This window comes from Culex pipiens, chromosome 3, assembly GCF_016801865.2.
Source record: "Culex pipiens pallens isolate TS chromosome 3, TS_CPP_V2, whole genome shotgun sequence".
NCBI classification, from domain to species: Eukaryota; Metazoa; Arthropoda; class Insecta; order Diptera; family Culicidae; genus Culex; species Culex pipiens.
The window spans coordinates 19,956,113-19,979,236 of record NC_068939.1 but is presented as its reverse complement, the minus strand read 5'-3'; the positions used below and the strand labels follow the sequence as shown (position 1 = coordinate 19,979,236).

At 36.4% G+C, this 23,124-nt stretch overlaps 2 protein-coding genes across 9 annotated transcripts in view; one reads left to right on the top strand and one right to left on the bottom strand.

The window, feature by feature from the left end:
• Positions 1 to 1,110: 1,110 nt before the first annotated feature.
• The window catches only part of LOC120412866 (60S ribosomal protein L28), a 510,937-nt gene continuing 488,923 nt past the window's right edge, over positions 1,111 to 23,124 (bottom strand). The window contains exons 1-4 of one of the 4 annotated variants that reach the window (XM_039573491.1): positions 2,560 to 2,608; positions 2,158 to 2,268; positions 1,710 to 1,832; positions 1,111 to 1,504 (exon numbers count right to left, since the gene is read on the bottom strand). In XM_039573491.1, the coding sequence (XP_039429425.1) occupies positions 1,250 to 1,504; positions 1,710 to 1,832; positions 2,158 to 2,253 (474 nt within the window). In that variant the 5' untranslated portion in view covers positions 2,254 to 2,268; positions 2,560 to 2,608 and the 3' untranslated portion in view covers positions 1,111 to 1,249. Of the gene's footprint in view, positions 1,505 to 1,709; positions 1,833 to 2,157; positions 2,269 to 2,413; positions 2,476 to 2,555; positions 2,609 to 23,124 lie in introns of those variants that run through there. The other 3 variants (XM_039573490.2, XM_039573493.1, XM_052710467.1) reach the window with 3 other exon arrangements.
• Positions 6,522 to 23,124, top strand: part of LOC120422914 (actin-binding LIM protein 1) — a 64,651-nt gene continuing 48,048 nt past the window's right edge. For 3 of the 5 annotated variants that reach the window (XM_052710461.1, XM_052710459.1, XM_052710463.1), the window contains exon 1: positions 6,522 to 7,026. In XM_052710461.1, coding sequence (XP_052566421.1) covers positions 7,023 to 7,026 — 4 coding nt within the window. In that variant the 5' untranslated portion in view covers positions 6,522 to 7,022. The remainder of the gene's footprint in view (positions 7,027 to 23,124) is intronic. The other 2 variants (XM_052710462.1, XM_052710460.1) reach the window with 1 other exon arrangement.

The window sequence follows — 23,124 nt, the reverse complement described above, 5'->3', positions numbered from 1 at the left end:
ACCAAAACCAAAACCAAAACCAAAACCAAAACCAAAACCAAAACCAAAACCAAAACCAAAACCAAAACCAAAACCAAAACCAAAACCAAAACCAAAACCAAAACCAAAACCAAAACCAAAACCAAAACCAAAACCAAAACCAAAACCAAAACCAAAACCAAAACCAAAACCAAAACCAAAACCAAAACCAAAACCAAAACCAAAACCAAAACCAAAACCAAAACCAAAACCAAAACCAAAACCAAAACCAAAACCAAAACCAAAACCAAAACCAAAACCAAAACCAAAACCAAAACCAAAACCAAAACCAAAACCAAAACCAAAACCAAAACCAAAACCAAAACCAAAACCAAAACCAAAACCAAAACCAAAACCAAAACCAAAACCAAAACCAAAACCAAAACCAAAACCAAAATCAAATGTTGCTCCAAAATGTACCTACCAAAACAAGCAAGCTTTAGAATGCTTCACGCCTGAACTCATGCAAAAGGCAAAACAAGCAGAGTAAAAGCACCTTTTGTCAGTGTTGTTAGCTTTGGATTATCATCAGCCCGGCAACCAAGCAACAAGCGCTGCACTTCTTTGATCTAGATAATCGTTAGAGCTTAAAATAACCTTTGAATGACAGTGGGTCGAAAAGATGTTGGTTTTATTTTTTGAAAATGTGTTTCTATTAAACTGCAACGAATTAAGTTTAAACAAAACCACATGTATTTCCATCAAGCATCTATTGTTGACACATCATCACTTCAGCTCAAAGACGTGTTCAGCAACTGAAACCAATTTACAAGAAGTTTAAAAAAAAGTAGACAAGGAAGTTTCTTTCAATGGTTTTGTGAAATAATTCTTTTAAATCTGGTTTTTTTTTTTTTTTTTGAAAAGGTCCAATAAACCAAATTTCCAGTTTTGAAACCGCCTTGAGTCAGGGATATTATATTTAATATTGAATATCAGCCAAATGGAAACCAAATATTACCGTAATATAACTGAGACTTAGAACAAACTTAACAGTTTCAATTCAATCTTTTACAGACCGACCTTGTGCAGTTTTTCTGCTATTTCTGTTCTACTTTCAATTCTTTCTTTCTAATCAAAGCAAACCCAACACTCTTTACCGTTTTAGATTACTTTTGTATATTTATCATGTTTTAAACCATTTCCTCACAGAGGTTTCGCCGTACACCCGGGGTCGAAGCTGTTATTTCGGGTGCTACACATTTCACTCCCCTCATCCAAATACAGACACATCTTATTCGGCCTTCTTGGGCGCGGCGGCACCGGCAGCAGCAGCGGTGGCGGCCGCGGGCTTGGCTCCCTTCTTGGCGGCGGGGGCCGCTCCGGCAGCGGGGCGCTGGGCACGCAGCAGGGCGCTGGCACGGCGCAGGGCAGCCTGGCGCAGGTCCCGCCGGTACCGGTTGCCGTTGATGATGTTCTTCAGCTTCTTGAGGGCGCGGCGTGGCTTGTGCTTCAGCGTCACCTTCACGGTGGCCTTGGCCGGCTTGGTCTGCAAAACGAGGGAGAGCGGGGTGTTTTGGTTAGAATTTTAAGCGGTTACGGACGGAGAAGAGGGGACGGTTTGGACGGATTTTGGCATCGTATCAGTATTGGGTAGTGGACGTAGTCAATTCACAAGACTTTCAGTTAACCGTTTTCCTCACGTAAAAATGCCAAAATCGTTAAACAGAGGGGGGAACGAAACGATAACTCACCTGGTACTTTGGCCGCTTGTAGACGACGGAGATGCCCTTATCCGCAGGCACGATTCCGAGCGACTTCTTGTGGACCAGTCCGCTGTAACGGAACGAGCTCAGGTTGGTCAGATTGTTTGGCTCCTATAAAGAAGTGTGCGTGTTCTGATGAGAAATGAGGAAAAGGCTGTTATCGGCGTGGATAAAAAAGAAAGAAAAACAATCGAAACAAAACAGAACATGGCATTTCCGGTGCCGGAAAACCTTGCCGACGGGCACGTGGAACAACATCAGAAGTAGCAAATGGTATCAACAAAATCGGCCACCCCCGAAAGGGGCACCGTGTTCAGCGATCTTGGTGGTAAAAGGTATCATCATGATAGGTTCCACGCCTCCGTAGCACGCGCCGGAAATGGCCAACCGCATGGGCTGTTCAAAAAGGTAAACAAATCTCGCAGGGCGAACTTACCGTGCTGAATGGCTTGCGGATGTTCCGGCGCTTCAGCAGGAACGCGTTGTGATCGCGGATGATCAGCCAGTTCAGGTGGGACGAAGAATCGGCCATGGTGACTCAAGTTTTCTGGAAAAATCAGATAAAAATATCTAAATTAGAACCGCAAAACGTCACACAACACAAAATGCTTCGAAGGGATCAAAGATGGCGTCGAGGGAAAACACGTTGCCGAAGCGGGGAGACAAAAACTTTTTCCCAAAATTAAACTCACTTCATCACTAATTCGCAAAACTTCCACTAAACTCCAGCAACCAGTCACTTGCACCATCGTTTGAAACTAAAAACTTCCAAAAACTTTCAACTTTTCAGCAGAAAATTCAAGTTTTCCCTTCGAGCAGCAGATCACAACTCACCTACTTGCGTTGGCTGACAAGATGGAAAAGACTCGTTCGCGGTGGGTCTGACAGCCGCTAGGCAAACTTCTTCGTCTTCGGTGTGTTTTTGTTCTTATTTTTTGCCCGGAAACTGAAGCGCTGCCGCGCGGTCAAACCGAAAAGCACGCGCGAAAAACTGCCCGCAAGTAGGCAATCCGCACAACACGGGAATAATGCAAAGGGAGTTTGCTTTCATTACGTAACGCAAAATTTAGTATTAAAAAATTTCAAGAGCTTTTAATTTATTAGTTTTTAGTTTTTAGTTTTTAGTTTTTAGTTTTTAGTTTTTAGTTTTTAGTTTTTAGTTTTTAGTTTTTAGTTTTTAGTTTTTAGTTTTTAGTTTTTAGTTTTTAGTTTTTAGTTTTTAGTTTTTAGTTTTTAGTTTTAGTTTTTAGTTTTTAGTTTTTAGTTTTTAGTTTTTAGTTTTTAGTTTTTAGTTTTTAGTTTTTTGTTTTTAGTTTTTAGTTTTTAGTTTTTAGTTTTTAGTTTTTAGTTTTTAGTTTTTAGTTTTTAGTTTTTAGTTTTTAGTTTTTAGTTTTTAGTTTTTAGTTTTTAGTTTTTAGTTTTTAGTTTTTAGTTTTTAGTTTTTAGTTTTTAGTTTTTAGTTTTTAGTTTTTAGTTCAAGCAAAACAATGTAAATGGGCCGAAGCCGAAGTGTAAACAAAGAGTCTGTCCTGCTCGTTACTAAGGTAAACATCCACTGACGTAAGCAGGACAGACTCTTTGTTTACACTTCGGCTTCGGCCCATTTCCATTGTTTTGCTTGAGTTTTTAGTTTTAGATTAGTTTCTAGTTTTTAACTTTTGATTTTTACATATCAAAAAGTTCAAGTTCTTGTATAATTTTCAGGTTAAGGTCCCACTTCTGATTCAGTCCAACTTGCAAATTCCCACTATTTAAACAATTTTTATTTGATAGAACCTTACTTGCTCACTTCCCACTTTGCTATTTATTGCTTTATATATGGAAATACACTTGGAAATACACGCAATTCTCCTTTGCATTTTATAGAGATTCGCTTTTCGTTTTATAAGATTTAATATAATTCAAAGAGTTTCATCCTATACATCAATCTTTTTTGCTGAAATTCAGTAAAGTTTTACTGAATTTTCATCTACTGAAATTTCAGTAAACGATTCAGTAATTTAAATTTTATCGAATTCTCAGTTATCTGATATTTGTCAATTTGACAGATGATTTACTGAAATTTCCGGTTATTTCAGAAACGTTCCGGTTATTTCAGAAAGAAACGTAAAATTATTTTGCTGAAAATTCAGCAAATTTCTTTTGGCAGTTTGACAGATCATTTGCTGAAAATTCAGTAAAGTTTTACTGAATTTTCATCTACTGAAATTTCAGTAAACGATTCAGTAATTTAAATTTTACTGAATTCTCAGTTATCTGATATTTGTCACTTTGACAGATGATTTACTGAAATTTCCGGTTATTTCAGTAAAATGGTTGCCAAATCAACTGAAATTTCAGCAAAAGAAACGTCAAATTATTTTGCTGAAAATTCAGCAAATTTCTTTTGGCAGTTTGACAGATCATTTGCTGAATATTCAGCAATCATTGCTGGTATTTCAGTTATCAAAATTTGATTTTGCTCGTCATTTAAAATACTGTTCATTTATTTCATCAATCGTCCAAACCTAAAAAACAGGTGGTTAGCAACGAGGCATTTGTTATTAACATTTTTGTTACCTTTGTTTCTAAAGATCACAATACAAAATTTTAAAAGCAATGCATTTGAAAGAGGACTTTCACTGGGCAGCATCCAAACAATAAGTCAGAAGTGACATTTCAGTTTGAAGATATGCAGTTACTGATTTTTCAGTTCCTGGAGGAGGTCACCAGACTGTTTTGTGCCGCGAAATCCTACTCGAACGATGTGGTCATATCCAAGCTGAATAATTCCAAACTGAATTGTTTTAATAAACATCCGAAAAAAAGCCAACCCAAAACAATCAAACCGATGCCAACATTTCAAAAAGCATCATGTACAAACCATGCGTTTTGAGAAAAACGCATTTGAATGTTGAGCATCCATTTTTAATTACCATTTTTATATAAAAGCTAAATAAGATGTTCTAATGATAACAAACGATGAAAAACATTGCTTTTGTTGATACTTGATCATCCATATTCAATAAAACGCTATTTCCGTAATTTTATTTGAGAAAAACAAACATAACTTCTTTTGAAATCACCAACGTCGATATCACCCTGCTGTCACTGAGGGGGGCGCTTTGTTATGATTCGTTTTTCTTCGCCGAATGTACATGGCGCTTTTTTCATGTTGCTTTTTTTTCGTCACGAGGTTTATGTAGCCTTTTGTTTGACAGGTTAACAGGGCTATATAAACAGAGACTGCTGATGGCAGAGATTTTGTTTATGTTACTTTATTTAAAATCATGATTAAACAGACTTTACTGAAGTAACTTTTGCTCATTTTTGGTGGAGAGGTAGCTTATTAGAAGTACTTTCAGAATATACAATAACCCATAAAGTGTAAAAATGTACATGATGCCTTTTGAAATGTTACCGTCGAAACGCATCCTTCAAAAGTAACTCATTTTGTCGATTGTTTCTACAAATTTGTACTCTCGATCATCAGCTTTTAAAATTAAATAAACAAAGAAATCATCAGTTTAAACGATGCTGCGTTTGAAATCACGGAAAATGACTGCCGCAACCGGTATTGTTTATCAGTAGATTTTAATGGTTCTTTTTGGTTAGATCAAATTAATTTATTTTGACGCTGGAACTAACGGCAAAGTAGTTTGTTTCGAACCGAAATTTATTTATATTTGAAGAAAAGTTCTCCGTATGAATTCAATTCATATATTCCTAAATAGCTAAATCCTCAAATTCTGAAATTACTAAATTCTTAGATTCCCAAATATTCAAATTCTAAAATAGGAATTTTTTAAAATTATTATATTGTTAAATTTTCGAATTATTAAGTTGCACCATGGTAAATTCTTAAATTTGTCATTCCTCTCATTCTTAAATTCTTATTCCTTTAATTCATAAATGCTGCCATCTTAAATTACAGAAACTCAGGTTACTTTAGAGCATTTTTGGAGTCATATTTCAAGAAAGAAATTTCTATTTTGAGAACGATACAAATTTCGTATTTCGATTATCAAGAGTGAAATTTCGACGAGCACTTTGGAGGTCCGAGTACGAACTGTTTATAGTCTTTTAATCCTAAGATTATTAATTTTAAATGGTAGAATTTTTCAAGTTTCTGATATATCAAACCTAAAAGATTATTTTTTTAATTTCACAATTTATGAGATCTGGTCATACAAATGTCAGCATTTTTATATGACCCAATTTCACCCCCCAGATCCAATGTTACCCCTGATGACGGTACATAATTATTTAAACGTTTGTGATTTTCAGTCGCATTTAATTGAAATAAATAATTATAATACACTCAAACCCCGATGGTTTGACACCAACTGTTGTCAAACGAACGGGGTCACTTTTTAGTTTGACACCCCTTTTACACGGAGTTCACACACACTACTGAACGTTTGTTTTGATAGTGTACGTGAGCGCCGTGTAAAAAGTGACTTTCATAATAAAACATAAAAGTTTGTCCAAAAGTCGAACTAAAAAGTGATTTTGCTTCCCCGAAGTGGAGACGCCCTAAACACTGAACACAACGGGGCTCATGCAAATATTACGCTACGCTGCGCAGGTTCGTGTCATGGGAATATGCCAAACGTCACACGTTTGCTGTCATCGTCTAGACTAATATTTGAATTTGACTAATGTTGCTTATTATTTTTTATGAAAATTTGTTTTCATTCTAGTTTTGACTACTTTTTTGATAAAATCTGTTGTTTTCAGTATTTCCCATATTTTAAGCCATTTTCACAACCTACCCTAGACAGTTCCCGCACGCTCCGCTCGAAAACTTTGCACTTTGCCAGCAGCAGTCAGTTTTGAGGTTTTCTCCGTCGCGGTCGTTTCGTCGGCATCGGTTCTGGGAAAAAGGGGTGAAAAAAAGAAAAGAAAGGGCCACCAAAATTGTGCGTGTGAGTGTGAAAAAGTGGTTCGTTCCAGTTTCCGGTGCTGCCGTTCCGGATTGCGGTCAAGTTACCTTCGCGGGGAGGGCGATGGCCGGGCAGTTTTGAGTGATTTTGTCGAAATTTGAGCCGTGAAAAGGTTGGAAAAATTCGTGTGATTGAGAGTGAGTGGGGTGCAGAGAGGCCACCCAAAAAAAAGTCGTGGCAGGCGTTGCGAAAAAAGTGAGGAAAGGCGAAGAAGAAAAATCAATTTGACAGCACACAGGCTAACGAGAAACTTCCGGGCGAAGCCGGAATAACGGGAACCAGAGATTCCGTGGATTGCCCCAGCGAGCCAGCCAAGACAGCCACCGTGGCCAGCATAAGCATCAGTAGTAGCAGCAGTGCCAGCGGCAAGGCCAAAATGGGTGAGTGTCGTCGTCAAAATCGATGCGGCAGCAAAACGCCAAAAGGGGGAGGAGGACAGGGTGGAAAAGCCGGCCGCCGCCGACGTCGCCGTCACCACCCAGAAGAAGGAGGAAAATCCAAAATGTCGCTGGCAAATTAGGAAAGAAAGAGGAGCGAAAACAGACGAATATTTTGCGCAAATCGATTTCCAATAAGAGTGGGAATGTTTTGGTGTTTTTGTTGTTGTTGGATTCTGGTTGGAAAAGAATGATCCGGGTGGAAAACCCCTCCCACTGCCGGTGGACAAGATGGCCATCTTCAACAACTGGTGGGAGGAGGAGCAGGGAGGAAAATCAAAATTTTCTTTCAGCCGTGCGGACTCAACACGGGAGAAGCACGGAAAAATGCAGCAGCATGGTGGCTGTTTGATTTGAGAAATCTTTAACGAAAAATTCTGATAAAAGCATTAAAAAAAGATTAAGATTTTTTTTTATCAAAGTACAGTTTTTTTGCTGAATCTGAATCCAAACAGATTTTTTTCTGTATCTGAAATGTGAAATTTAAGACCCGGCCATTTTTCCGCATTTATTTTCATATTTTTTTGAAATTCTTAGGACACATTCTCCGGCAATGTACACTTTAGGATGAAATTTTGAAAAGCGTGTATGAGCTATTTGGATATTTTTCCTCGATTCTAGACTACTTGAAGCTTCAAAAATCATGGTTTTCATTAATTGATCATTTGAATATCATTTTGTACAAGTTGGTTAGGTTATGCATCAATTCGTGATAAAATCATCTTTTTAAAACATTTTTCTAAAAACTCCTGGTTTTCAGCGAAATAAAATCCAAAAAATATTCTTCTGATTGCATTTTGTAGGTTTTTAGTTGTACTTAACGGAAATGTCATGATCATGATTTTGTTTTAGAAACCAAAGCTGATATTGATTCAGCCTTGGAATCTTTAACTAATGCAATTTTGGATGCTAGGAATATTGCTATTCCTAAAGTCCAAGTCAAATTTGATTCTCCCATTATTGATGACGATCTTCAGCTTCTGATTCGTCTGAAAAATGTTCGCCGAAGACAGTATCAACGTTCTCGTGATCCTGCACTGAAGCGAATTCAAAAAGATTTGCAAAAGGTTATTGACCACAGATTCACTCTCCTGCGAAATGAAAAGTTCGCAAGAGATGTCGAACAAATTAAACCTTATTCCAAACCTTTTTGGAAACTTTCAAAGGTTCTTAAGAAACCTCAAAAACCCATCCCTTCTTTAAAAGATGGTGATAATATTCTATTAACTAATGGGGAAAAAGCTCAAAAACTTGCTCAGCAGTTTGAGAGTGCTCATAATTTCAACTTGAATGTTTTGAGTCCTATTGAAAATCAAATTTCAATAGAATTTCAGAATGTTGTTGAACAAGAATTTTCATCAGATGAAGTTTTTAATACGGATCTGAATGAAATAAAAACTATTATCAAAAAATTTAAAAATATGAAAGCCCCTGGTGAGGATGGCATTTTTTACATTTTAATTAAAAAATTACCAGAAGCAACTTTAAGTTGCTTGGTCAAAATTTTCAACAAATGTTTTGATTTGGCATATTTTCCCAGTAGTTGGAAAACTGCCAAAGTAATTCCGATTTTGAAACCGGATAAAAATCCTGCTGAAGCCTCAAGCTATCGGCCCATTAGTTTGCTTTCATCTATTAGTAAATTATTCGAAAGAATATTTCTTAATAGAATGATGACGCACATAAATGAAAATTCAATTTTCGCTGATGAGCAGTTTGGATTTCGCCTTGGGCATTCAACTACTCATCAGTTGTTGAGAGTTTCAAATTTAATTCGAAGCAACAAATCTGAGGGCTATTCTACTGGCGCTGCTCTTCTAGACATAGAAAAAGCATTTGACAGTGTTTGGCATAAAGGTTTGATTGCGAAATTGAAAAGGTTTAATTTTCCGATTTATATCGTGAAAATTATTCAAAATTATTTGACGGATCGTACTCTGCAGGTATGTTATCAGAATAGCAAATCTGATCAACTACCTGTACGTGCTGGCGTCCCTCAAGGAAGCATTTTGGGTCCAATTTTATACAATATTTTTACTTCTGACTTGCCTGATTTGCCCCCAGGATGTCAGAAATCACTTTTTGCTGATGACACAAGCATCTCCGCCAAAGGCAGAAGCCTTCGTGTCATCACAAGAAGATTACAAAAAAGCTTGGATATTTTCAATTCTTATTTGAAAGAATGGAAAATTACTCCAAATGCTGCAAAAACTCAACTTATTATTTTCCCTCACAAACCAAGGGCTGATTTTCTTAAACCAAAAAGTCATCACATTATAAAGATGAATGAGGTAAATTTAAAGTGGGAGGATCAAGTGAAATATCTTGGACTTGGTTTTGACAAAAACCTTACTTACAAGGATCACATTGAAAGTATCCAGGTTAAATGTAACAAATATATTAAATGTTTGTATCCACTTATAAACAGGAATTCTAGACTTTGTCTCAAGAATAAACTGTTAATTTATAAACAAATTTTCAGACCTGCCATGCTTTATGCTGTGCCGATCTGGACAAGCTGTTGCTTAACCAGGAAGAAAAAACTTCAGAGGATTCAGAACAAAATTCTGAAAATGATTCTGAAACTTCCTCCCTGGTTCAGCACCAGTGAACTTCATCAATTAGCCGAAGTTGACACTTTGGATGTTATGTCCAATAAGATAATTGATGCATTTCGACAAAAATCATTGCAGTCTTCAGCTGCATTGATCCGCTCATTATATAGTTTATAAGTTAGTTTTAAGGTATCCCTTTTCCCTTTTGTACATGTACATGACCTCCTACATTTGAAATCACTGAATAGCGAAAGCTACAATATTTCATGAATAAATGAAAGTTGCTAGTATTTAAAATTGAGGTGAAAAGTCATCGTTTGTGATTGGACACTCAATAATATTTTAACTAAATGAATGTACATGGAGAAAAAAATTTGAATAAATATAAATTTAAAAAAAAAAAAAAAAAAAAACGGAAATGTCATGGGTTTTCAAACTAGTGTAAGTTTACCATTTTATTGCGTTGCAACGTCACGAAAAAGGGACATCTGTTAATGTCAACAAAAAACTAAACATTCAATCATTTTGATATTTCGGATGCTCTTTGTACTTGGAAAGAGCTTTCAAATGCAATCTAGAGCGACTTAATTGGTTGTCTAGATCCAAAGTTACAACAGGTTTAAGTTTGCGTTGCAACGTCACGAAATTTTAAATCATATTGGTCACATGGCAAAAAAGGTGTATGCGTAGTTGTTTGTTGAAGATAAAAGGGTACTAAATATTATATATTTGTTATATAATGTTTCCGAGCATATTTACAGAAGAATTGTACATGGGTCATTCACAAATTCCGTCATTTAAGTTTGATGCATCTCGAAAAAAAAGTATTTTATGAAACTTGTTGAACAAATCAAAATAGACCGATGTTCACAAGGGGGAAAAATTCTAAAACTTTCAAAAAAGTAATCACGTGGTAACTGGATGGCCCCTTTATGATAAACTGATTTACGTGAGGGTTCATTCTAATACAACGCAATGATTTTTTTTTTATCCCACACCCTTATGTAAGTCAAATTACAGTGAAATTCATTAAACAATAAAAATCACGTGATTCGATTGCTTTTTTTTCACAAACTTTTGTCACTCTGTTGTTGGACGAACCCTTACTTAAATAAGTTGTATGCAACGTTTTGTTGTTCACAATTAAAAATGTTATGTTGCGCAGTTAAACAGTTATATTTTTTCCTCAAATTTAATTTAAAAAGCACAAAAGTCAACAAATTAAGTTACGTTGTTTGCAGATCACCCCTTAGGGGCCATGAGCAAACGATATGGGCACTTTAATTATAATTTTAAAATAAGCCCTCCTGAAAACTTGAAGCTCCTCACCTCCCTTCTAAAACTTCCACGTGTTTTGTAAGTTGGCCAAAACCATTAAAATATTAAGGGAGCGTTCTTGCATTACGTAACAAAACATTTATATTTTTAGACCCCCTCCACCCCCTGGACATACATTTCCGATACACTTTTTTTGTATAAATCCTCGAACCCTCCTCCCTCCCCCTTGATATTACGCCGTTACGTAATGCATGGACGTCCCGTTACATGGATAGAGGACGGGAGAGGGGGGGGGGGGAGTTTCCTCCGTGATAATGGAATAATACAAAAAAAATATTTTAAAAACCATTTGGAAAACTTCGTAAATCGTACTGCAACTGTGAAAGCAGAATAGGGGGAGGGAGGGGGGGGGGGTCTAACATGGGCAGGCCAATCAATTCACATGTCCTTGTACTGTCTATTAATGTCTTATAATCAAATCTTAACCTACAGTTGTTCAGTCTAACAAAAACTATGATTTATTTTGAAACTATAATTTCGTGACGTTGCAACGCAACGAAAAACCCTGTTTTCAAAAACAGAGCGTTGCAACGTCACGAAATGTATGTGGTCTTCAAAAATCGAGGTTTAATTTTTTCGAAAAACTAATGATTGCATTCGATTTGTTGGCCAATTTTACACTAAAAATGGAAGAAGAACTCCAAATTTGCCGTTTAACGTGAATTGGGTCAGGATTGAGAAAAAGTCACGCGTTGCAACGTCACGCTACATATCCCCCTCTCAAAAATAGAATATTCGCTTAAAATAATGTTTCAACATTGTTTCTTATAGGAAATTTAATGTACTTTCCGAATCTGTAATATGTACCTTTTCAATGTAATTTTTGAGTTACAGCCGAAATACTGAAAAAAGAAAAGTCAAAGCGTTGCAACGTCACGGCGGAATGTGTCTTAGACACATATTTAAAAAATGATTTTGGATTAAGTGAGTTCATTTAAATTATCGTTAATTGCTGTGAGATTGACAGCTGGGGTAACATTGATAGAATCAAGATTTTTTAGCAAAATAAAAAGTATAACGTAAATACAAACGGTTTGGTTTTATCACTTTTTTGCAGTGTTTATTTTTGAATCTAAATATTTAACAAATCCAATTTTCTTGGTTGTCTGCCTCGTCAATCTGTTGTTTTGCTCAGTTATTCAAAATTATTTCTAATTCAAACTTCATTTCAACGAATCATTATTATCCAGTAGAGGTGGGCAAAAAAGAGCGAACCGCTCAATGAGCCTTGGCGTTAGTCCGGGGCCAACATTTACTTCCCCGTCCGACGGAAGGCGTGATCAGACAAATCTCGTCTCGAAAAATGTCACCGGGACCGTCTGGGATCGAACCCAGGCCGACTGGGCGAGAGGCAATCACGCTTATCCCTACACCACGATTCACGGCTTGCTCAATGAGCCGGTTCACTAAAAAGAGCGAACGAACCATGGCTTACAAAAAAGAGCCACGGTTCCTTTTGAAATTCCGATCATTTTAAAGAACCGGTTCAAGATGGAATGATTTTAAAACTTGTCTCTATTTTTAGTGCATTCCAAAGAAAAAATGAGCAAATGTCACTATTCTAAGGAATAAACTTGCTGGAAAGGGAAATCACTAATAAGTTATTTGCATTTCAGTTTTTTTTTTACGAATTTCGTGACTTCGTTTTTAAAGATGGTTCCCACACAAATGTAAAGTAATTCTTGCTTTAAAAACACACTTTTTTCCAATTTCCCCATTTTGACAACCCACAATCCTCACACCAAATTTTGGATTACTATTTCAGCAAAATATATATAAAAAAAACCTGAATCCAAATTAGTAATCATAACTTATGCTGGAATTCGGCAATGTAAAAAAAATCATTGCAGAGAAACCAGAAAACCTGTTAAACAGCACTAGACCTGTTCAAATAGCAACATAATTCGACGCGTGGCTTTTGACAGCTGTCAGTCGTTCCAAAAAGCGAATTCGGATTCGTTCCATTGGAATTGACGGATCCGCTTTGTATCGGAAACTATTTTTTCTCAAATTTTTCAGCTATCCAGCTGCCCAAGAGACAAAGTACATAAATAATGGCAGTAATTTATTTTAAAAAGCAAAACAAAAAATCGAAGGATTTAACACTGTTTTTTTTGCCTGACAGTCCCAAAAATTATAAACTACTCGTCACAGAGTCTCCTGATGCAAACAATGAGCGAGCTCGAGCTGTCACAGTCCTGCGAAATATGTTGGCTGACATATCAGGCGGTCATCAGTCAAAAACAACCAGCTAGAAGTCGCCTGACAGCAACATTTTTGCTAGAACGAGATAGCAAATCGGATGCAAACAAACCCGCAGCTGCAACGTAAACATAATTTGAATGTGTTGGTAAATTTCGGACTATAAATAAATCCGTAGTAACAGTTCAATAGGGCGAATCTGCGTTTGTAAACAAACAGTCTATCCCTTTTGCTCGAGTGACAGTTCACGTCATGTAAGAGGGGGATTCTATGACAATTTCCGGAATTCCATTTCCCGGAATGGACGTTTTCCGGAATGGACATTATCCGGAATGGACGTTTTCCGGAATGGACGTTATCCGGAATGGACACTATCCGGAATGGACGTTATCCGGAATGAAATTTCCCGGAATGGACGTTTCCCGGAATGGACAATTCCCGGAAACAGTGTTGGTATTTTCGCGCTCTCGCGAGAAAAATTCGTTTCTCTCGAGTTCTCGCCACGAGTCTCGAGCTGCTGAGAGAAACTCACCGATTGCCCGTGCTCTCCTCCGCTCGCGAGCGAGAATTGCCCGTTCGCGAGAAGTTGAACGTGTTAGAAACGAACAAAAAACAACACAGCGATTGAAGTTACACCTATATACCATCGCCTGGTTCGCATTAATAAGCCTGATAAAGAAATTGCAACAGCTTGGGACGAACGGCTAGGACGAGGCGCTCGCGAGCGCTCGTGGCGAGAACGAGAACGCGAACGAAAATGCGAGCGCGAGCGAGAAGAGAAAAGTACTACAAGTTCTCTCTCTCGTTCGCGAGCGAGAAATGCTTTCCTTCTTCTCGCTCGAATTCCAACACTGCCCGGAAAAAAGTTTTTTTTTAATTACCTGATTTGACAATGAATGGAATCTTGCCTACTCGCTTACTTGTGGTTAAGAATTATTAGGTTTGTACCCCGTTGGTATGACCTAGTCAGCAAGTTTTGGATTGCCATTTCAGTAAAATAATTAACTGAATGCGATTCAGTAATCATCACTTTTGCTGAAATTCGGTAATGAACAAAAACATTGCTGAAAAATCAGTTACTGCATATCTGTCAAACTGAAATGTTACTTATGACTTATTGTTTGGATGCTGCCGAGAGAAAATCCTTTTTCAATCAAACATGTTGAGTTTTTTTTTATTTTGTATTGTGATCTTTAGAAACCAATGTAAAAAAATGTGAATAACCAATGCCGCGATGCTAACCACCTGTTTTTTTTTTTAGGTTTGGGCGATTGATGAAATAAATGTATAAATAACAGTACTGGAAACGTTTTCAATGACAAGCAAAATCAAATTTTGATAACTGAAATATCAGCAACGATTGCTGAATCTTCAGCAAATGATCTGTCACACATATTTGACATTCCTTGTTTTGACAACCTTTTTACTGAAACTTCAGTAAATCATCTGGCAAAGTGACAAATATTAACTGTTAACTGAGAATTCAGTAAAATCTAAATTGCTGTATCGTTTACTGAAATTTCAGTAGATGAAAATTAGGTAAAACTTTACCGAATTTCAGCAAAAAAAAATTGATAGATATTAGACAAACACCAGATTTTTTTAACATTCTTTCAATGTTATGTTATGTAAGAATTTTCCCTTCTTTTGTTAATCAGTTGACTTTTGTGACTAAATTCTACCAAATTTTATTATAAGGCAGAATGTTTATTTTCAAAGAAGGGAAACCTCAAGAAAATAAAAAGCTTTTCAGAAAATCAATGTACTTTCTGCGTACTTTCTTGAGATTTTCCCTTCTTTAAAATACACGATCTTTCATCAAAGTAATGAGATTTCATATAGGAATTTTCCCTTCTTTTGTTATTTCTACTAAATTTTAGCGAAAAAAAGAACTCTGAACTATACAGAAGAATGTTTATTTTTAAAGAAGGGAAAACTTCTAGAAAATAAAAAGCTTTCAGAAGATCAAAGTATAATGTGTGTTTTCTTGAGGTTTTCCCTTCTTTGAAAATGAACGATTTTTCATCAATGTGATGGGATTTCGTGCAAGAGATTTCCCTTCTTGTGTTAATCAGTTGACTTTTGTGACTAAATTCTACCAAATTTTATTATTAAGCAGAATGTTTATTTTTATAGTAGGGAAAACCTCATGAAAGTACACGTTCTACTTGATTTTCTGAAAAGCTTTTTTTTCTTGAGGTTTTCCCTTCTTTGAGAATAATCATTCTGCTTTATAGTAAAATTTGGTACAATTAGTGCAATAGTTAACTGATAAACACATGAAGGGAAATCTCTTACGCGTAATCCCATCACATTGATGAAAGATCGTGTATTTTTAAAGAAGGGAAAACCTCAAGAAAATACACACTATACTTTGATCTTATGAAAGCTTTTTGTTTTCTAGAGGTTTTCCCTTCTTTAAAAATAAACATTCTTCTGTATACTGCCGCTCTAAACGAGTCTGTCCCATATGTAAAAACAGCAAACCGAGAAAAACGCAAGTCAAATTTGTCCCGCCCATAAGGTTACGTGTTAGAATTTCACGAAAAAGTTTATTTTCTATGGTTTTCTGGAACAAAGTACTAAATTTTATTGGGTTTTCTGATAGTTCACATGATTTCGAACCAAACTGCATCATTACCTCAAAATTGACGAAATTACATATGGGACGGACTTGCTTTGAGCGGCAGTATAGTTCAGAGTTCTTTTTTTGTCGTTAAAATTTAGTAGAATTAACAAAAGAAGGGAAAATTCCCTTCTTTTAAAATAATCATTCTGCTTTATGGTAAAATTTGGTAGAATTTAGTCACAAAAGTCAACTGATTAACAAAAGAAGGAAAAATTCTTACATAACATCACATTGAAAGAATGATAAAAACATCTAGTGTTTGTCTAATATCTGTCGATCTACATTGTTACATCTCGTGGAGGTTAATAAAGTATTGGTTCAATAGTCAACGCTTGTTTTTATAGAGCCTTCTAAGCCCAATCTCACGCACGATAGCTTACCATTTGTTTTTGCTGGCGGGTACAAATTTTAACCCAAAAACCCTTCGTGTACAAACACGCAATACATGTGCACGTAGATAACTGAGATAGCTCTATTGTTCGTGTCCGAACATTTCACTTTCTTTTTTATCATTCATGTATTTATCATTCATATTGTTGTCAAAATATAGTATAGTATATAGTCAAATAAGTTCCTTAAATGTGACTAGGTCAAACCAATTCATTGTCACATCAGGTAATATAAAAAAAAACTCATTTTCCGGGAAATGTCCATTCCGGAAAACGTCCATTCCGGGAAATGGAATTCCGGAAATTGTCATAGAATCGTTTATTTGAGACGAGAGCCTGCTAATTTATAACTTTTTATCAGGTTAGAATTAGAAAGGGGTAATTCCCGTGCAAATTTCAACCTACTTGGGACAAGCCAATTTTCAACCAAATGCGCTGATATTTGACTCCATTTCTGATTCTGAGTATTTTGGTTTTTTGGGTGAAACACCCTAATACCTACGCATTTTCTGGAAATTTCGAAAAGCGTAATTAAAGTAGCCACCCTGTGCAGCATCATCTGCCAGCCCGAATGAATTCCTGACGGATGTTTTACGGGTGTGCTTTATTTTTTTTTCTTTTTGGGCGTTGTCCCCGCCTTTCCTCGACGGAATCCCCCCCGACGACGACCTGGGACGGAACACAGCTCCCCTCCGTCGCCGCGGCTGGCCGGCCGGCCGTGTGTTTCTAATTTTATAAATAAATATATTAAAATGATCGCAGTCGCAGCGCAGCAAACTGCTTCTGATGCTGCTGCTGCTGTTGATTTGGGGAGATTCTTGAGGGAGGGGGAATCGTCGTCACCGGAGGAGGAACGGGGAGGAAAAATCGTGCCCCGGTGTGTGTGTGAATTTCCCCCTTCCTTCCCACCACCCCACCCACGTGGTTCCCAAGAGTGTTGATTAGTTGCGGTTCTCCCGCGGGCACAAAGTCGTCAAAATTTGACTGTGAAGCAAATGGACGGTGCAAAATGTGCCGCGCTGGAACCCCGTTACCGGCCGCATCGATGCGGTCGTGGTCTAATCTTATCTTTGGCGGGTGTTTTTGCGCTGGGAACGGTGGACTGTGGAAGCGTTTGAAAAATTTGGCGCTTTTCAAGGGCATTTGGAGCAAAAAATAACCGCGGCTGGATGTTGTTTAGACTGAAGTGAAAGAGAATGTGGCGAGCGGAACATGTGAATGCTTTTGGGAGAACATGGGAACATTTTCTTGTTGTAAACAGAACTGCTTAACGAAGGTTGTTGTTTTTGCTCGCCGATGTTTTAGGAAGATTTTTTTTAAATAACTTTCTTCTATCGTACAATACTATCTGCTTGTTACATAAAAGTTTGAGTACTTCAGTAAAAATTCTATTTTTTTTAAGGAAGAATAATTCTTAGTATTCAAGTAAAGTCCTGTGAAATCTGCCAAGCTTTTCAAGGCTGGATGCTGCAAATCTGAAGGAATATTTAGGAAGAGCGCATAAGCATTTTGACAGCTGTCAACTATTTTGCCAATTCTGAGACAACAAGAAACTACTGTCGACCTTCTGGTTGCCAATATCGCTGGGATGGGATCGAGTTTGGATAATCGAATCATGATAGAAAAAAATGTTTCCACTATTTACTTTTCTTATTTTTAACATCAAATTCGAGTTCTGCGACCCCAATAGTTTTACATATACAAATTCAAAATCACTTCGATCATCCGAAGTGAAATTTTTCAGCAGGCCTTCGGATAATCAAGTCTGGACTGTAATCCCAAATGATAGCATTTTGGTTTTGTGCCCTAATGAAATGTTTGGCTCGAAAAGACCCTGTGTTTCGTCAATTCATCGTGCAAATCAAAACAATATTGAATAGTATTACAATATTTTGTTTTTTTTTTAATCGAGACTAACATTTCAAAAGGCCGTAATATTGAATGTTTGGCCCTTTTGAAATTCTAGTCTTGATTGCTGTTTCTCAGCAACGAGAGGGCAATCTTCAATGTCTACCAGATAATATAAAAGCAAATTTTCTGAACTTTAAAAAAAGTCAGAAATGGCCACTCATGGTCACTATTTTTAGAAATCATAAAACTGCAAATATTTCGCTAAAATCATACTTTCGGTGGCTATATCTTGAAAACGGAGCCATTTATCCAAAAAATCGGTAAAGTACTTCTCGATTGCAAATTCAATTTTACATAAAAAAATTAAGTCAATTTGTTTTTGTAGGATGTTTTGATTTTTTACAAAAATCTTTTTTTTTTTCAAATTCATAACACGACGGAACATTTTTTGACCATACTTTTCTATGGTTCAAATGTTGCGGGTTTTTGTTCCCTAAAACATATCAGAAAATCTCGAAAATCAAAAAACCAAAAAATACAACAATATTTACAACTTTGATCAGATCGGAAAATTTCACGAATGTTTCATGTTTTAACATTGAAAATCGGATCATTAGTTGCTGAGATATCGACATTAGAAAATGGTGGGTTGTTTTGGTGAGACTTAGAAAACTTCAATTTTCGAATTTCTTTTTCTTAAAGCGGCTCTATCTCAGCAACCCGAGGTCCAATCTTCAATGTCTCTTAGACAATTTTAGAGCAAATTTTCTGAAATTTTCAAAAAAATATATTTTGGAAATGGTCACTTATGGTCACTATTTTTAAAAATCAAAAAACCACAAATATTTCGCTTAAATCAAACTTTCGGTGTCTATATCTTGAAAACAGAGCCTTTTATCAAAAAATCTGTAAAGTACTTTTCGATTGCAAATTCAATTTTACATAGAAAATTTAGTCAAATTTGTTTTTGCATGATGTTTTGACTTTTTTACAAAAATATTTTTTTTTCAAAAAATCATAACTCAGTGGCAGATTTTTTTACCATACTTCACTATAGTTCAAAAGTTGCGAGTTTTTATCCCCTAAAAGATATCAAAAAATCTCGAAAATAAAAAATACGTATTTTGGGAAATTGAGTTTTTGTGAAAAAAAGGTTTATTAAAAAATCGGCAAATTGTTTTTCCGTGTACCTATTTTTTTCTTAATAGTCCTCAACAATACCTACAACATTGCAGAAGACACCAAATTGATCAGAAAATTCACTCAAAAGCTACACTGCCCCTGATCGCATAAATGTCCCATATGCATTTTCATCGATTTCGGTTTGGTTCAAAATTGTGTGCTCTTTCAAAAGAGCCTACAACATCCAGTACTTTGTTCCAGAAATCAGGAGGAAATCCAGTTTTTTGCGAAATTTTAACACGTGGCCTTATGTATGGGACAAACTTCAAATGCGTTTTTCCCAGCTTGCTGTTTTTGCATATGGGACATTTATGCGAACATGGGCAGTACAGCTGTTTGAATATTTACGTACAATTTTATGGACAGCAGCCAAAATTGTATGGAAAATTGTAAGGGTGAACCAATGACACAAAATAGCTTATTTGGTCATAGGGAAGGCCCTCACAAAGTTTGAGCCAAATCAAAAGATTTTTTTTTGTTTTTTTTAACCCGACTCAAACATTTTTGGTGCCTTCGGTATGCCCAAAGAAGCCATTTTGCATCATTAGTTTGTCCATATAAGTTTTCATACAAATTTGGCAGCTGTCCATACAAAAATTATGTATGAATATTCAAAAATCTGTATCTCTTGAAGGAATTTTTTGATCGATTTGGTGTTTTCGGCAAAGTTGTAGGTATGGATATGGACTACACTGAAAAAAAGTTACATGGTAAATTTTTTTTGTTGATTTTTTATTTCACTTTTTGTCAATAAAACTTGATTTGCAAAAAAACACTATTTTTATTTATTTTTTATTTTTTTTTTATGTTTTAGAGGACATTAAATGCCAACTTTTCAGAAATTTCCAGGTTGTGCAAAAAATCTTTGACCGAGTTATGAATATTTTAATCAATACTATTGTTTTCAAAAATTCGAAAAATTGGTCGCAAAATTTTTTCAACTTAATTATTTGATGTAAAATTGAATTTGCAATCAAAAAGTACTTCAGTGAATTTTTGATAAAGTGCACCGTTTTCATGTTATAACCATTTTTAGGTAATTTTTTTAAAAATAGTCGCAGTTTTTCATTTTTTTAAATTAGTGCCCATGTTTGCCTACCTTTGAAAAAAATATTTTTGAAAAGCTGAGAAAATTCTCTATATTTTGCTTTTTTGAACTTCGTTGATACGACCCATAGTTGCAAAGGGATCATCCACAAATCACGTGGACACTTTTTTTGGAAATCTCACCCCCCCCCCCCCTCCCTTGTGGACAATTGTCCATACAAAAGAAAACTTTTTTGTATGGAGCGTGGACAATCGACATACCTCCCCCCCCCAAAGTGTCCACGTGGTTTCTGGATTGCCTCAAAGGTTTAAAAACAGATGTTTTCTAAGTCTCACTCAAACAACCCACCATTTTCTAATGTCGATATCTCAGCAACTAATAGGGGAAATTCTCGTATGTTTGGCAGGTAAAGCACTCGCTCCTAACTCCATCCAAATTGCTAATTTTCACTATTTAAACAACTAATTTTGCACAACTTTTGATAGAAACTTGCTTGCTCACTTCTTATTGAGCTATTTATCACTCGATTTCAGTTGAAAACGCTTTTAATTAGCTTTATTTGAATGTCAAAGTTATGACCTGCCAACATTCGAGGCACGCTGGAATTAGATGTTGTTCCCCTAGTCCGATTTACAATGTTAAAATAGAAAAATTCGTGAAATTTTCCGATCTTTTGGAAAACAAAATTTTCAATTTTTTTTATCAAGACTAACATTTCAAAAGAGCCAATCATTCAATATTACGCAAAGTACTGAAAATTTCTTAAAGATTTTTTTAAGATTCAAAATTTTTCAAAATGTCTTTTTCGATTGCTAATTTGTGTATACGTTAAAAATAGCCGTGAAAAAATGTTTTTTTTTAATTTTTTAACGAAATAAACACTATTTATAAAAATCATAACGGGGTGGCAACATTTCGATGCCTTTGTGCTTTCTTGTACAAGGTTTGCTGGGATTCCTATCTAGTTAGCATTAGCTAGCACAGAGTTTTTGCATAATATGAAAAAGATGAAAAAAATTGGGAGTCGTAAGCTGAAAATAACAAATCAAAATCTACAAAGTACACGAAATCAGCCAATTTCGTAGGGAATTTCTTGAAAACGAAAACGCACACCACGGGACTTGTAAGACAGAAATTGTTGATGCACGCCTTTTTAAGAGGACAAGGGAAATTCTCCATGCACGTCCCCAGATATGTTTATCTTAGATTTTTATGGTTTTAGGGTGGGAAGTAGCGACCGTTGACATTGTGATGTCTTTCTAACTTATATTCTTGTCCGAATCTTGGTTTCTTTACTGTTACTGATAGGTCAAATATATATATATATATATATATATATATATATATATATATATATATATATATATATACAAAAAATCAATATTCAATATATATATACAAAAAATCATATTTTGTTTTTCTTGGAGAGGATTTGGCACTATTTTCATTTTACTTTTTTCTATTATTTTTTTTTATTAACTTTTCGCCTAGTCTGTATAAAAATACAACATTTAAGAAAAATATCGCAAACAATACAACTGGAGGCAATTTTATTACACCATTTCTAGAAAAAATAATCAAACACTTAGCAGCTATAAAGAAACCGAATAGAGAGAGAGAGAGAGCGAGTTTGGTTACACAAGTTGTCACGCTACATAAAAGGGTAAACCTCGCGGCAAACCTCAATTTCTTCTTCTCGTATCGGCCACCCAGCTCTTGGCAGTAGCTTCGTTATCTCGCACTCGGGTGATAACGAGTGTGAGTTATACCTGCAACTATTTCCAGAAGACACCCAGCACACACCGTGTCTTATCATTGCGGCCTTTTTATTTCGCACATTGTGCGCAAAGAAGCTTCAAATTGGCATTCGCAAACGGGGACATTGGTTGATATGGTTCGAACGGGCCCCAACTTCCCCTACCCTGTTTATCAGACCCAATCGCGAGAAAAAAACGAAGAAAAAAGGTATCGTTAGGCTAAATGACCGCGTTGCGCGCTACTTGTCGTGTCATGCTCAAGTGTGAAACGGTTTCCACCTTGGAGGAGGGCTCACTCTTCCAGATGGGGCGCACTAGCCAAGGGCAACATTGTAACAGTTCCGCTGCCAGTTGTCGTCGCGATGATCACACAAAAACAGATGATTATGATGAATCGCTTTGGGCTACCTTGTGACGTTGTCTACAGTACAAACTATCTGTTATCTAACAACAGCCACGTTGAACTTCGGTTGGTGTAGAACACCTTAACCTGGATTCAGCCAACCCTTCAGAACAAGGTGGTGTACAATGGGCACCTTTCACGTAGTTTTGTCTACCAAGTTTTAATAATAAGGCGCGGCACACCGAAATTTACATACGCCCGGCCAACGCGACGGCGTCGAGTAATGACTTGTTCGCCGATGTCGTTGTCGTCGGAACTCTGCGGACGACCCCAGTTAAGCCCGCGATCACAAACTATCACTAAGCCGGTTGGTATGCGCGCCGTATTATGATTATGGGCGGTTTTTGTAGAGATAAACACACGACTCCCTGGGGTGATTAGTCAACCGTTGAATAAACTTCATTACTTCTACCAAAAATAGTACTGAACGTCGTAAAAAGGTTTGAAGCAAGTGTTTCATTTCATCCAAACTCGTCCAATTAACACGCCGTTCCAAGTGTGGCTTCCCCTTAAGTCAACCCTTGCTAATACCAAACTCTGCCCTCTGCCATGAAGTTCTGCGCATCTGCGGTTCTCTTTACCTCTTCCCCCTTTGTATTTTGCGCCACTCTGTTCTTTGTACTCTCTTCCACACTGCGTTTGCCTTCAGCGGATTTCCTAAGGTTTTTCTGGTTCACCCTTTTCGTG